The sequence below is a fragment of the Hydra vulgaris genome, chromosome 01, assembly GCF_038396675.1.
Source record: "Hydra vulgaris chromosome 01, alternate assembly HydraT2T_AEP".
Taxonomy (NCBI): domain Eukaryota; kingdom Metazoa; phylum Cnidaria; class Hydrozoa; order Anthoathecata; family Hydridae; genus Hydra; species Hydra vulgaris.
The window spans coordinates 59,313,190-59,327,644 of NC_088920.1; the positions used below are offsets into that span (position 1 = coordinate 59,313,190).

Here is a 14,455-nt window from a genome sequence, read left to right on the forward strand (position 1 = left end):
TACATGTCTTGAGCAATTATTATGTAAGCAGTAGGCAATTTTGGTTAAGCAAATTTTTATCATTTTTTAAGTTTTAAATTATATTATAAAGAAGTAATTAATTTTAAAAAAAAGTCACATTAACTTTATGTAAAAACATTTGTTACAAAAGTTTGAATGACTATTATGTTTGATATAAGCGCTATTTAAATAATAGATTTAAATAATAATTTTTTTTATTTTTTTATTTGAGTTTTTAAAAAAACTCAAATAAATGGTGCATCCATCCAAATCAACACTAAGATTGCAAGATGATACAGCTGAACTCAAATTATTCTCACAAATAAGTAGGTCTGATGAACTTTGCAAGAGATAAGACTTAACAAAAGAAAAATTACTTCAAAGACCATGAATATTAGTGAATTATAGGATTAAAGAACTTGGTGATGATGATGGTTTTTTGTGTTTTATAGTTTTTGGTACTTTATTTATTTTTAAATTTGTTGAAGAACTTGACTCAAAACATAGATAGTATTCAGAACACTGTTTAATAGGCCAAGCAATTGCCTCATTACTACTTATAAACCCTAAGCTGTAACAAAGGGCTCCAAATGTGGCCTTAATAATGCACACCAAAAGTACGAACATGAACATCATCCATGCGTAGTATGGCACTGTTAGTATTCTGATATATTTTAGCTGTTGATGGAATCAGTCTCTCTGAGAGCTACCTCAGAGTTTGGGAAACCTGACTACCAGCCAGCTTCAGAACCATAAAACTGAGTTTTAGAGCTGCACCCTCATTAATAGATAATAGAATGAGTTGCCTAGTCATAAAAACAGAGACACAAGCAAAACCCATGCATTGAATCAAGAAGATCCAGCATTCAACATCCTAAACTGGAAACAATGTAATAAAAATACATCTGCGGCAGACTAATAGATGAAGAAGGGGTGCGAGGCTGGTCAACAGATAGAATCTGTTTACTTCTTAAGTCCTTGCCAAGGAGGCCTTCAACAAGACAGTAGCCAAATACATTTAAAATCAGCCCAAGATGAGTATTTTTATTGAGACACCATCTCCAGCCTTTACTTAACCAAGAGCCCCAAACCAGGGGGTGTTTTCAGTCCGAGTTGGCATCTTCTAGCCTTTGCCTAAAAAGGCAAATCTTACAAGGCAGCAGGACATAAAGTAGATTGTACTGGGTTACATGTTACCAGTAGCAGGATAACCTGACCTGACAGTTCTTAAAAATAAATCAGCTTCTTTTTATTGCAATTGTTTTTTCAGTTTTCCTTCCTAAATATTTATTTTTTTACTTAATATTAAATTTTAAATAAATGGCTGCATCAATAGTTCGCACAAAACGTAAGTTCAACTTCTTATTTTTTTTTATAACGCAAGTTAAGCAACAATGATTATTTTTTAATAAACTATATATTAAGCAATGCAATTTTGATAATAAAATAATAGACTTAAATTAAACTTTAAATAAATAAAGTAAATAAATTAACTTAATTTTTTTATGTGTAACTTGCTAATTTTTTTAAAATAAAAAATCATTTTTAGTTGTAAAGCTGCAATTAGAAATTTAAGAAATAATCATAATTCATTTATGCAAATGTCGAGAAAAAGAAAAATTTGTCAAATATTTAAAAAAATTAAAATTAACAAAAATAAAAATAATAATATTAAATTTAATTATCTATTATTTAAAAATAAATAATAATGAAATAAGCATTCCTTTATTGTAGTAATAATAGAGCTTTTAAATAACATTTAACTCGTTTTGCAGTAGTTAATATTATTGCAATAATTTAAAAAAGTTAATGTCTTTAAAAAATAAAAAGAAAAAGAATTTATGATGTCAAATATCTTGTTAAGCTAATGCATTAAGCATTTTTTATTAAAACAAGGCCTGATGCTTGCCAAAACTATGTTTCAAATCTTTTCATTATTCCTTTGTCTTTGTAAATGTTTCTAAACTTTATTTTGTCAACACATTAGATTGAGTTCAGTATTGTTGTTTGTTATGCAACATTTAATTTAAATTCAAACCTTTCTTTCTGATTTCTAATTGTTTTTTTGTTTTTTTTAAATATAGATAAGTAATTGGCACTTTTTTTTTAAAATATAGATAAAGTAATTGAATTTTCATTAAATGTTTTGTAATTTACTTTAAGTACAAGTAGTTTTAGTTATATATTTTTTATCTGCTATGTCTTAACATTAGTAAAATACAAATGGTCATATGTCAAAAGTTAATCTTGAATTTAATTAGATTTTGTTAGTTTTAACTCGAAACAGGCAGATATTTGCAATATAACTGAAATTAATTTTACATAGGAGTTAAATTAACTTTTATTTGTTAACTAATAATTAATTAAAAACAGTTGTTTCAAGTTCTTAATGATGTTGCTATGATTAAATAGCAAATTGCATAATTCACAAACCTTTGTATAAATGTTGTTTTTTTATAATGATATTTTTTGACATAAAAATAACATAAAAACTATTAGTTTGACAATTTATTAATTGGCAACTTTTTGTAGTTTTGATATCACACATTGAATTCAAAGTGTGTGGGTGTAAACAAATACTTGCATTTAAATATGCTTGGGCGCAAAACAGTATCTGTGGTTAGGCTTTAAGCTTATTACAAAAAATATGCAATTTTAAAACATACTTTCTGGTAGCTTAACATATAAGACTGTAAGGACTTCTTGGGGCACCTAAATAAAATATAAAAATATATATATTTTTTAAATATTTAAAAACTATTATTTTAATAATATGGCTCATTCTCAGAGCCACATCTGCAAAGCCGTAAATCTTTTAAACTATTATTATTTGTTTACAAAAGTAAATGTTTTAAATATATATTTTTTAAATTGTCAAAATTTTAAAAATTTATTATATATTATAGACTTTATTAGTATATTCTTATTTTTTATTTTAAAAAATATGCATTTATATGTAAATCTAATTTTGTGTATCTTTTTTTTAATCTAATGTAATCTTTTGAAGCAATTTTTACGATTTATTTTGTAAACTCCTAACTGGTTGTCAGAAAGTTTTTCTGTATTTTGTTTACGCAAAAAAAAAATTAAAGTGCAAGACCAGAATTTTTTTATTATTTGATAGAATGCCTGCCCCAACCAAACCCTCAGTCGATGTAACAGCACTCCCTTGCTAGTCAGGCTATAAGATAGTGATGTAGCAGCAATCCGTTGCGAGTCAGACTATAAGATAGTTGATGTAGTAACACTCCCTTGAAGCAACAGGCTATAAGATAGTCGACATAGCAGCACTTCCTTGTAGTAGTAGGCTATAAGATAGTTGATGTAGCAACACTCCGCGCATGATTTACAGTAAAAAATAAATAAAAATAAAAACATTTTATTAAAAAAAATAAAAATAAAAACATTGTTTATATTATTTAAAACATTCTTGTCAATTAAATTTGCTTTTTTGTGGTTTTTTTAAAAAGTGATTGAATTCCAATTAAATTAATGGTTTTTAACTGACGTATTTGTTGTCAAAAGAATTATTTTTTACCTTCTGTACTCTCAAATCCAACTATTTATAGGGATATATATATGTGTATGTATACATATATATGTGTATGTATACATACATATATATATATATATATATATATATATATATATTTATTTTTTTTTTTTTTTTTTTTTTTTTTTTTTAAACATCTTCGCTTCCAACAAGGCTGCAAGCAGCCACTAATTAAAGTTGGAAGTTACTGTAAGAGAAAAGATGAAGATTGTAGAGCAAGATAACGATTGACGGACGATTTAAAAGATTGCAAATTATATGAATCAGGAAAGCAAGATGAAGGAAGCGAATTCCAAAGAGCTGATGTTCGAGGAAAAAAACTAGACGAATAAGCGTTTTTGGAGCACTTAGGAACAGTCACAGAAAAAGGATGACACTTAATTGAATGACGAGTAACACGAGAATGAATTTTAGTAGATGGCACAAGAGACGCTAGCTCTTTCGAGCAGTGCCCATTATAGTATTTGTAGAAAAGAGAAAGAGAAGCAACATTACGACGATGTGATAATGGTTGAAGGTTGGCTGCAAGAGCAGGTCCAACTATGTTTACAATGCGTTTTTGCACCTTGTCTAAAAGAGAAAGGGCATCATTAGAAGATCCGCCCCAGATATGGCAACAGTATTCCATACAACTTTTATGCTACGATTGGAAAGGAAGGATTCAATGATCTTAAAGATGTTGCCGGATACACCATAAGAAGAAAGCTTATGGAGAAGACCAGCATGCCAAACTTTATCAAACGCTTTTGAAATGTCAAGAGCGATGGCCTTAACCTCTCCACCTTCATCTAATGCACGATAAAACCTGTCAGTTATTACTGTTAGCAAATCAGCTGTAGAACGAGAAGATCGAAATCCATATTGATGGTCAGAAAGTAAGTTATTAGATTCAAGATGAGAAATTAAGTGTTTGTTAATTAAAGATTCAAAAACCTTGCTTATGATAGGAAGAAGACTTATGGGACGGTAGTTAGACGAATCAGATCGCTCCCCAGAATTTTTGAAGATAGGGATAACAGATGCGGCTTTCCAGCAGGCTGGAAAACAAGACTCTGATAAGCACTTGTTGAATAGTTTTGAGAGTATAGACGACAGCTCTGGAGAACACTTCTGCAAGACAATAACAGGTATGTTGTCTGGGCCACAAGCTGTAGAAGAGTCTAGACAGGAAATCACTTTAGATACAGATGCTGAAGTGATATGAATGTCAAGCAATGAATCAACCTGTTTGTTGGCAATATCAGGTAGAACGCAATTAGTGGAATCAAGAGATGATATTGATGAAAAGTTTTTAGCAAACAGCTCGGCTTTGTCTTTAGGTGAGGTGACAAAGTCTGAACCATACAAGAGAGGTGGAATTATAGATTTGCCCTTATTATTGATATTATTAAAGATTCTCCAGAAGTCACGAGAGCCTAATTTTTGAGATGAGATACGAGATTTCATGACCTGAGAATAGCGGGTTTTGGCGTTAGACAAAACCTTTTTACAGTTGTTTCTAGCAGTAATGAAAAGACGTCTGTTTTCTGGAGAATTGTTTTGCTGATAAATATGGAAGTAACGGTTTCGATTGGCAATTGCAGCAGCACAGTGTGAGGAAAACCATGGAGGAGAGTGAGGCTTGACCTGGAATCGTCGAGAGGGAATAAAAGATTCCATGCCAGCCTGAATCCACGAAGTTATATAAGAAGCACATTTGTCGACAGGAAGTTGAAAGATTTCTACCCAAGGGCCATCACGAAGAAAATCACGGAAAGAATCCCAGTCAGCTTTACTGTAGTTGTAAGAGGTTCGATAGTAGGGGTATTCAGGTGATGAAGAAGAATGAGATATTAGTTTTAAAGAGATCAAACTGTGATCAGAAGCACCTAAGGGTGAATGTGGAGAAACTGAGCACTGACTAGGATCAGAAACAAGACATAAGTCGAGTAGAGAAGGTAAATGATTAGGGTTGTCAGGAAAGCGAGTTGGAAAGTTGACTATTTGAGTTAGGGATTGAGAAAGGCAAAAGTTGTGGGCTTTAATGCCTGCAGAGTCACTGACACTAGAGCCAAGCCATTCAGAGTGGTGAGCATTAAAGTCACCGACAACAACTATATTAGCTGATGGATAAAGAGAGAGGGCTTGGTCAATATGATCAGAAATAACATCAAAAAGTGTACAGTCTTGAGATGAAGGAGATCGATATAGAACAAAGAGAAAGGCAATAGCGTGAAGTGGTGCTAAACGAAAGCACATGAAAGAATAGTCTGTGGATTCAAACCTAGTTTCACGACAAACAGGTGAATTCTTACGAATGTAAATGCCCAGGCCAAGCATGTGGCTATTGGAGTCTTTACGAATCAGAGGAAGATAACCATCAACACTAAGATCACAAGATGAGACAGCCGAACTCAAATTAGTCTCACAAAGAGCAAGTAGGTCTGGTGAACTTTGCAAGAGATAAGACTCAACAGAAGAAAAGTTACTTCGAAGACCACGAATATTAGTGAATGATAGGTTTAGATATATATATATATATATATATATATATATATATATATATATATATATATATATATATATATATATATATATATATATATATGTATATATATATATATATAGACATGTATATATATATGTGTATATATATGTATATATACATATGTATATATATGTGTATATATATGTATATGTACATATGTGTATATATATGTATATTTCCATATGTGTATATATATATATATATATATATATATATATATATATATATATATATATATATATATAACAACTAAAATAAAATAAAATAGAAAACACAAAAAAAAAATGAGTAGCCTCCTCGACTGTAGTGGCCCCCCTCGGGCCTTGGGAGGTGAATAATCTAAAAAATATATATGTATGTATGTATGTATGTATATATAATAGTAAAAAACACTTATCTAATTTTTTTCTTCTACTTGAAGTTTCACCATTGCTGGATCATCACTCTGGATGAGCACTATTTGTAAAATACAGTAACATAATTTACATATATATATATATATATATATATATATATATATATATATATATATATATATATATATATATATATACATACATACATATATATATATATATACACATACGGTATAACTATGGTTTTAAAATGATTTATATTTGATACTAGTTGTTAAAATTCAATTGATTTTTTTTTTAGTCTTTGCTGTCAATGTGGTACTCCAACTCCCCCAAACCCTTCAAATATATGCATTAATTGCATTCGTAGTCAAGTTGATATCTCTGAGGGAATTCAAAAGCAAGCTATTCTTCCATTCTGTAAAAGTTGTGAAAGGTATAAGTTCATTTTTTATTTTTAATTCTTTAAATTCTTTTTGTTTCAAAATTGATGTCTTCAAAATCTCTTGCTAAAACATTCAAAGACTGTATTGCACTTGCTTTTTATAAATGCTTTAATTCATTAAAATTATTAATATTTCTTTTTTTTATGCTAATTTATCTCTCTAAGGCAAAGAAGGCTACTACAGTCAATGAGGCTATTTTAATTTTAATTACAATCCTCTCTCAACTCTATAACCACTGCCACTGTGCAGAGAAACAAGTTTGATATTAAAATTTGATTTTGAACTTTTGCTTTAACGCATTAAAGTTTTTAGCTTATCTTGCAATATTATCTTGAAATTTAGAGTAATATAGATAAATGTATTTTAAAAAAAGGTTAAAATACTGATCATATTTAACAAAAAGATGTCACATGTCTCATCATGCATAATCCATAAATATATAATTGCTGCAAATTATAAAGTTTAAAAGTTCTAAAATAAAAAAATAAAGAATATTATATGCTAAAATATTTTTAAAAAATGTCTGTAAAGTTTTATTTTTGTGATTTTAAAAAGCCAGTCAATTTAATTAATTTTGTTACACTGACATCATGTAACCATTTACAATTGTGTGCGTGTTGCACCAAACTCCACCTTGTACCCTCTGGTCTTGGTGCTAATGTGGAGATCTGTGGCAATCATCTTGATGAGGTAGCCTAAGAAAAGTTCTTTTGGGATAACACAAAGGGATACTTTGACAAAAGATACCCTGGTGTATACCCAGAGTGAGTCCTACTGTGGGATACCAGTCTAGAATGAAAGCTGGGGTTTCTCTTGTGTTCAAACTATGCCCTGAAACTTTCATTTGTGCATAATTATCCATGGGACTTCCATACAACACAAGTATCTACAAGTATCAACACAAGTATGTATATTCATCTTGCTATTAACATAGATGACATAACGCTCTACATTAACATCTATTCATGGCTATTGATGACTTTCATCATCCTCAATTTTTTTATTATTGTTTTTAATTAAACTTACTTTATTTCATCATGAATAATTTTAGTATTTTACTCTTTAGCGACTTTTTATTTTCCACTGGATATTTGTCCTTTTTTAATTTTATCACATTGATGATTTAGGATGCCTCTATAAGGCATCCTAAATCATCTCTAATGCATAATAAACTAAAATGTGCAGCTTCTCAGCTCTCAGTGCAGCTATACTAGAATGCATTGTATTTACTATAAAAAACAGTATTTTTTTTTTTGAATTACTTTTTCTTAAAAACCAATTCGTTATTTGTCCAAACCATTAGTTAAAGCTTAAATAGTTGGTTGTTTTCCGTAGCTTACTTTAAATGCCCTGTCATTTATCTGTGAGTGTCGCTTATTAACATGAGATAAATTACCTCACTAATAAAACACTCTTTACCAAGTTGTTTTGTAAAATATGTATTGAATCAGCAGTCATCAACTGTATCTACTTGTTTAAGTGAGTATATTGTTCGTCTATATATAAGTATATATATATATGCGTGTATATAAATAAATATAGTATAACCGCAAAAATTGTGACTAGTTGCAGATTTTATCTTTTTTTTAGTAAAAAATTGCGGCCCTATATAGGGCTTTTAAAATTTATAGGTTTTAGTATTTATGGCATGTTCCTGTGAGCTTTTATCACTTCTTCCAGACAATTTTGCATAGATAAAGCAAGCTTATTGCATAATTCTTCGCTAATTTTTGTGCACCAGATCAATTTGAGAGATTCAGTTAATTTCTTATTAATTGAATCTCTCAAATTTAAGTCATTTCTTCATGGCGGCTGTGATGAGATGTTTTTGGGCAAAACAGCATGAAGGCAATCCAAGCTCTTTTTGTAGCTTATGCTGCACTGTCCTTATGGAGACCTTTCCAAGCAATTCAGGATTCTCAAACTTTAATTGGCGTGCAGAAATAAAAGGATTATTAACTACTGCACGTTTTACAATTTTATCTGCACTCCAAGTTGTTTTCCTTGGTCTTCCAGACGTTTTTTTCCTGATGAGGGTCTTGCATTGCTACCCTCAAATGACGTCAATTAATTTCTTTTCCTTTGTCCCTATTATTTTTTCCCTGCTTATGCAGTAGAAGAATGATGGCAATTTCTTCTTTTTAAGATTACAGAACTGTTTTTTTGAAAAAAATTTTGCTGAAAAGAGTGACGCAACCGAACACAGATGAAGACTCCAATACACTGAATTGAAACAGTTTAGTATACATTAATATATAGAGAAAACAGTTTAGTATATGTTAATATATACACTCACTTTATTGGTTTTAATAAAATGAGTGTAACTAATTTTAGTTAATTTTTTCTTTAGAGAATAAAATAACGAATTTTTTAGCACTTGTCGCAATACTTTTTTCGGGTACTGTTACTAATATACTATATATACTAATATACTATATATATTATATATACTGATATACTATATATACTAATATACTATGTATACTAGTATACTATATATACTAATATACTATATATACTATATATACTAATCAGGGATGCGGAGTCCCAAAAAAAACTCCGGATTTTAAAGTCACAAAAAGATTACTTCATCCTAGTTTTTGGTATCCAAGAGTTCTAAAAATATAAATAAGTTTATGGATTACTATAAGGAAAAAAATTAAGACTTTTAGGTTAGAGAAACAATCATTTTTTGAACCTGGAGTCCTTAGGTATAATGGCGGCAAGGACTCCGGGACTCCAGGAGTCCGGGCTTAAAAACAATAAGTTTCAAGTCATTGAATCTCATGAATTTTTTTTTTATAGCAAATCATAAGTCAACAATCATGTTAAGAGCTTCTGAACACGATCAAAAGTTTAGAACATTTTATAAAAAACCAGAATTTTTATTAAATTAATTTATTTATCAAAATGTATTATTAACCATTGCAATTGACAAAAATAATATCTTTGATACATTAGTAAATGCTTGTAAATTAAATACTTAAAGTTAATACTTACTATGATGTCCTATAGCATTTAAACAATTAGCTAAGCGGGTAGGCATAGAGTGAATGAACTTTCTCAAATATTTAAGAGTCATAAGTTGATTCCGTACCTGCTTAATTTTTTCTTGTCAATTCATCAGAAAACGAGGGTCTTATTCGAAAATGCTGAAATCATCTTAAAAATGTAGTTTCTGAACTACATTTTTAAGATGATTTCAGCATTTTCGAATAAGAGGTTGGGTGAGTTACCAGGCCAGGGGCCAATGATCTCAACCCCATTCCCACGTAAACAACTACTTAGATTTTTTTGAGAAAGGCAAGGCTTTTTTGTCGAAACATAGCTATTTAAGTTAAACTGTTTGCACAAATGTCTTCTAATTTTCACAACACTTGGTGCAACACCATTTGGGAATATCTAAGATAAAATTACAGAAGCACTGGCAAACAGATGAGCTTTTGCATAACGATGAATGCAGTTATCTGCGCTTTGAGTAGTCACCTTTGGTCATCCAGTTCTAGCTTTGCTTATAAAATTACCAGTTTCTTGATATTGGTTTAATGTTTTTATAATGCAGCTATGTGTTACATTAAAACGTGCAGCAATAGAAGTCAGAGTCAATCCTTTTTCACATAGAATAACAATCTGAGCACGATTTTTTGTTGTTAATTCATTAGTTTTTTCCATAATTATTATTTGATTTTATGCTAAAATAACAACAACCTATGACCAAAACAAATTTAGTGGTTTATAACATAACATTTTGCATGTATATAATAATAATACTCAAAATTTTCAATGTAAAAAAATATTATATATATATTATATATATTTATAAATATATAAAATATTATATATATAAAATATATAATATATAATATAAATATAATATAAAATATAAATATATAATATAATATATATATAAAATATATAAAATATTATATATATATATATATATATATATATATATAAATATTATATATAAATTTTCAATGTAAAAAAAAATATATATATATATATATATATATATATTAGGGATATGACTTTTTTGCAACCTACTAGGCCTGTATCGTAATTCAATGAACTTTTATGTAAAAAGAACGAATAGATGTTTCATTTTGACATATTTTGAAAAAAGGTCACCCCAAAACCAAAAAATCGAATTTTCAATAGGTACACTTTTGTACAGTAAATGAATATTAAAGGCTGAAGATGTTGTAAGAGTCATACTCCTGTTGTTATTTTATTTATTTATGCAACATGTACTGTGATATAACAAAAAACATTATGTGATATATAATTATACAAGTATTACAAAATTAACAGTATCAAAGCGTCTAGTACAACAATATACATAACTGTCTGTGTCTATAGGCCTACTGTGTTTAGTACATGGGTCACATGATGCTCACGTCTCATAAAGAGTCTAGCGCTTATTACTTAGAATGAATCGAAGTTGCAGTTTGTCTTTCTTTCTGCAGGAAGCATACAGGTCTTGCATCACCTTGATTGCACGTTCAGCTATCTGATTACTTCGTGGTATGTCGATGACGGATGGCTCTTTCTTCCAGTGATTTTTGAATGACTGCAATGCCTTTTTGTAAGGCTTCAATACATCAGATAAATTCTTGAAGTCATTGTCATTGTACTTTTGACTAATAAACCAATGTTCTGCCCACTCATATGAAATGAACCTGCAAACCTTCTCCAAATTCTTTCTCGCTTCAGGCATAAGAATGAACGCCAGAATGGCGAGAATGGCTCTTGAGTTCCATCTGGCATTGCTCATATTAGGAATGTTCTGAAAGTGAATCAGAGGGAAGTTTCTTTGTTCTTCATAGAACCTAAACACTCTTGTTAAATGGTACAAAAACTTCATATCGTCTCTCCACCCTGATTTATCAAGAATTTCTACAGTTCCATTCACAAACTTATCCTTCAGTTCATCATACTTATTCAACAGTTCAGACACAAATGGGTATTCAATGTTTGGAGATTTGGTATCACCCCCAAGTTCTTCGTCCATCACCAGACGGAGAATCCTGTCTAGTACGTGATGCTGACAACCGATAAATTGTGGTATTGTGACACCCTTTAATTTAAACATACGTTGCAACTTCACAACAACTCCATTTCTCTTCCCAGTATTGACGTTTGTTGTATCAGTAATGATCATCTTAATTGAATTCCACAAATTGTATTCATCAATAAGTTTGGCAATTTTTTCAGCAACAGTTTCAGCTTTGCCATCTTTTAAACGCAGTGCATCAAGTTTCACGTCAGTTCTTTCATTCTGAAGTACAACTACCTGATATTCCTTATCATCTATTCGTTTGCCGTCAAAGTGTAAGGACCACTGTTCCATTTTAAGTTGTTGTATCATTTCTTTTTTTAATTTACCTGCCTCTTTGAATATGGACTTGTAAATTGCTGATTGACTTGGAGTTGGAATATCAATACCTTGTTGTGATAATACATTGCATATTTTAGCAGCTTTCTTTGTGGAAACTCCACTTGATGTAACCATACTTACAGCAAATTTACTTTTGTAGTGCTTTCTAGTTTTTTTCTGAGTGTCCTCATCATCGTCTTTATCACCGTCGTCGTCTTCATCATCTTCACTCTTACTTTTGCAGTTTTCAGATTCAGTACCACTGTCTGTGGTAGACAGGACTTGTGATGTGGAAGGTATTGCTGTTCCAGACTGGACTTTCCTTCTCTTGGAAGGGTGAATGGTTTCTTTACTTGCCACTTGTCCTGTTGAGTACCCCACCTGTCCTTTACTTTCTTTTTGTAGGTGGTATAGACGTTTATCTTCCGAGGATAACCACTGGCCATTCACTTTCGTGATGTCAAATAATGCATTGAGAACATCATATTTTCCACGCTTGACACATTCATCATAGACCTTCAGCACCTTTATAAGCTTTGCTCTTATCACTTGATCAGACACACGTGGAAAATTCAGTTTATTGTCCCACAATTTTGTAATTTCCTTAGAAATTTGGTCTATTCGTTCTTTTCTTCCTTTAACATATGCTCCGAGAAACTGGTATCTTCCTACGATCTGCAATTGAAGTGGTATTCTGGATTTTTCATCGAGTGAATGTTCTTCTACAGCCACGCTTCCTCTTCTTCTGTGTGACTCTTGAAATCTCACCAAATTTTTAGTCCAAGTCTTCTTGTTCTTTGTTACTGTGGTATGACTTTTCTTGTGAGACATCATATAATATTGTTACGACTTTACGGATAGCTGAGCGTAAATATCCGTTTAATAAAGTCGTTTAATTAATAAAATACTTTAACTGTATAGTAATCCAATTATAGTTCGATAATCCAGTCAATGTTGATAACAGTTCGATAATCCAGTCCGTATCCTAACGATAATGCTACAACTACTTATACTTCGTACACTTACAGCGTCTTTAATTCGCTACAGTAGTTCCTTATTAGCTCAGTTACACGCAGAGTACTTCATAGAACTATTCACATTATCAACACTGAGCTCTGACAGCAGCTCGCTTATATAATTATTTAGAGCTTCCAGAATGTTCTACTAAGTTCTATAATCTTCTACAGTCTGTTACAGTCGTCTATATCACCGTGGTAACACAATGACGTCATCACATAACAATTCCAAGTATTTGCCAGCACACGGCCGTTTCGTTACCATGGTAACGTGTGGCGTTATATTTATAAATTCATAACAAAATAATGAAATAAATAGAATTAAGCTGAGAATTAAGCTTAAGATTAAAACATCGGTCAAAAATGAATGTATAAAAATGGTAAATCAAATTTTTATTTTGGGGGTGACCTTTTTTTGTTGCAGAAAGCTATTTGCGCCTTTTTTCATGATTTTAGGTAAAAGTTCATCGATTTATGATACAGGAAACATTTTATTTGAAAAAAAATTAAAAAGTCATATCCCTAATATATATATATATATATATATATATATATACGTTTGCTTGAAGTTTTTAAAAAAGAGCGCATTACTTCAGCAATTTATTTTTCCAAATAATTATGCGATTGATAGTTGTTTATTTATTATAAAAGACATATTATAACAAAATATTTTTATATGATATATAATATGTGATGCATCTGACCAAAACCAGTCGGATGTCGCGTTATGTTATATTGAGAAAACCATCAAAACATCTCAAAAATTCAATTTTTATCATTATTTATTTTTTTGCATAATTGTTTACATAATTTATGTAAACATAAATTTTGCATAATTGTAAAATAATTGTAAAATAAACATTAAATTTTAAATAACATTAGATTTTAAAAATTAAAAATTTTTTTAATAGAATAAAAATTTGAATATTGAATATTGCAGTTGTTTTAAATGAATATCATGGTTGTTTTAAATAGATATCTTATTTATTTTAAATGGATGCAAAACCTCGTATCATTAATTTTCGTGCACTTTGCAAAAATGTAAAAAATTCTTTTGAAAAAAAAAAAGTGATCAAATTCAATAAGCATCTTTGATATATCTAATAACTTATTAACTAGAATAAAAATTATTTGAAAATAAAACTCCGTTATTTGACATATTTCTCTTAAATTCACCAAT

The 14,455-nt window shown here is 30.0% G+C and overlaps 1 protein-coding gene across 1 annotated transcript in view; it reads left to right on the forward strand.

Moving 5' to 3' along the window:
* The window catches only part of LOC100199763 (60S ribosomal export protein NMD3), a 51,629-nt gene that overhangs the window by 5,562 nt on the left and 31,612 nt on the right, over positions 1-14,455 (forward strand). The window contains exon 2 of the mRNA XM_065788815.1: positions 6,738-6,872. Coding sequence (XP_065644887.1) covers positions 6,738-6,872 — 135 coding nt within the window. The remainder of the gene's footprint in view (positions 1-6,737; positions 6,873-14,455) is intronic.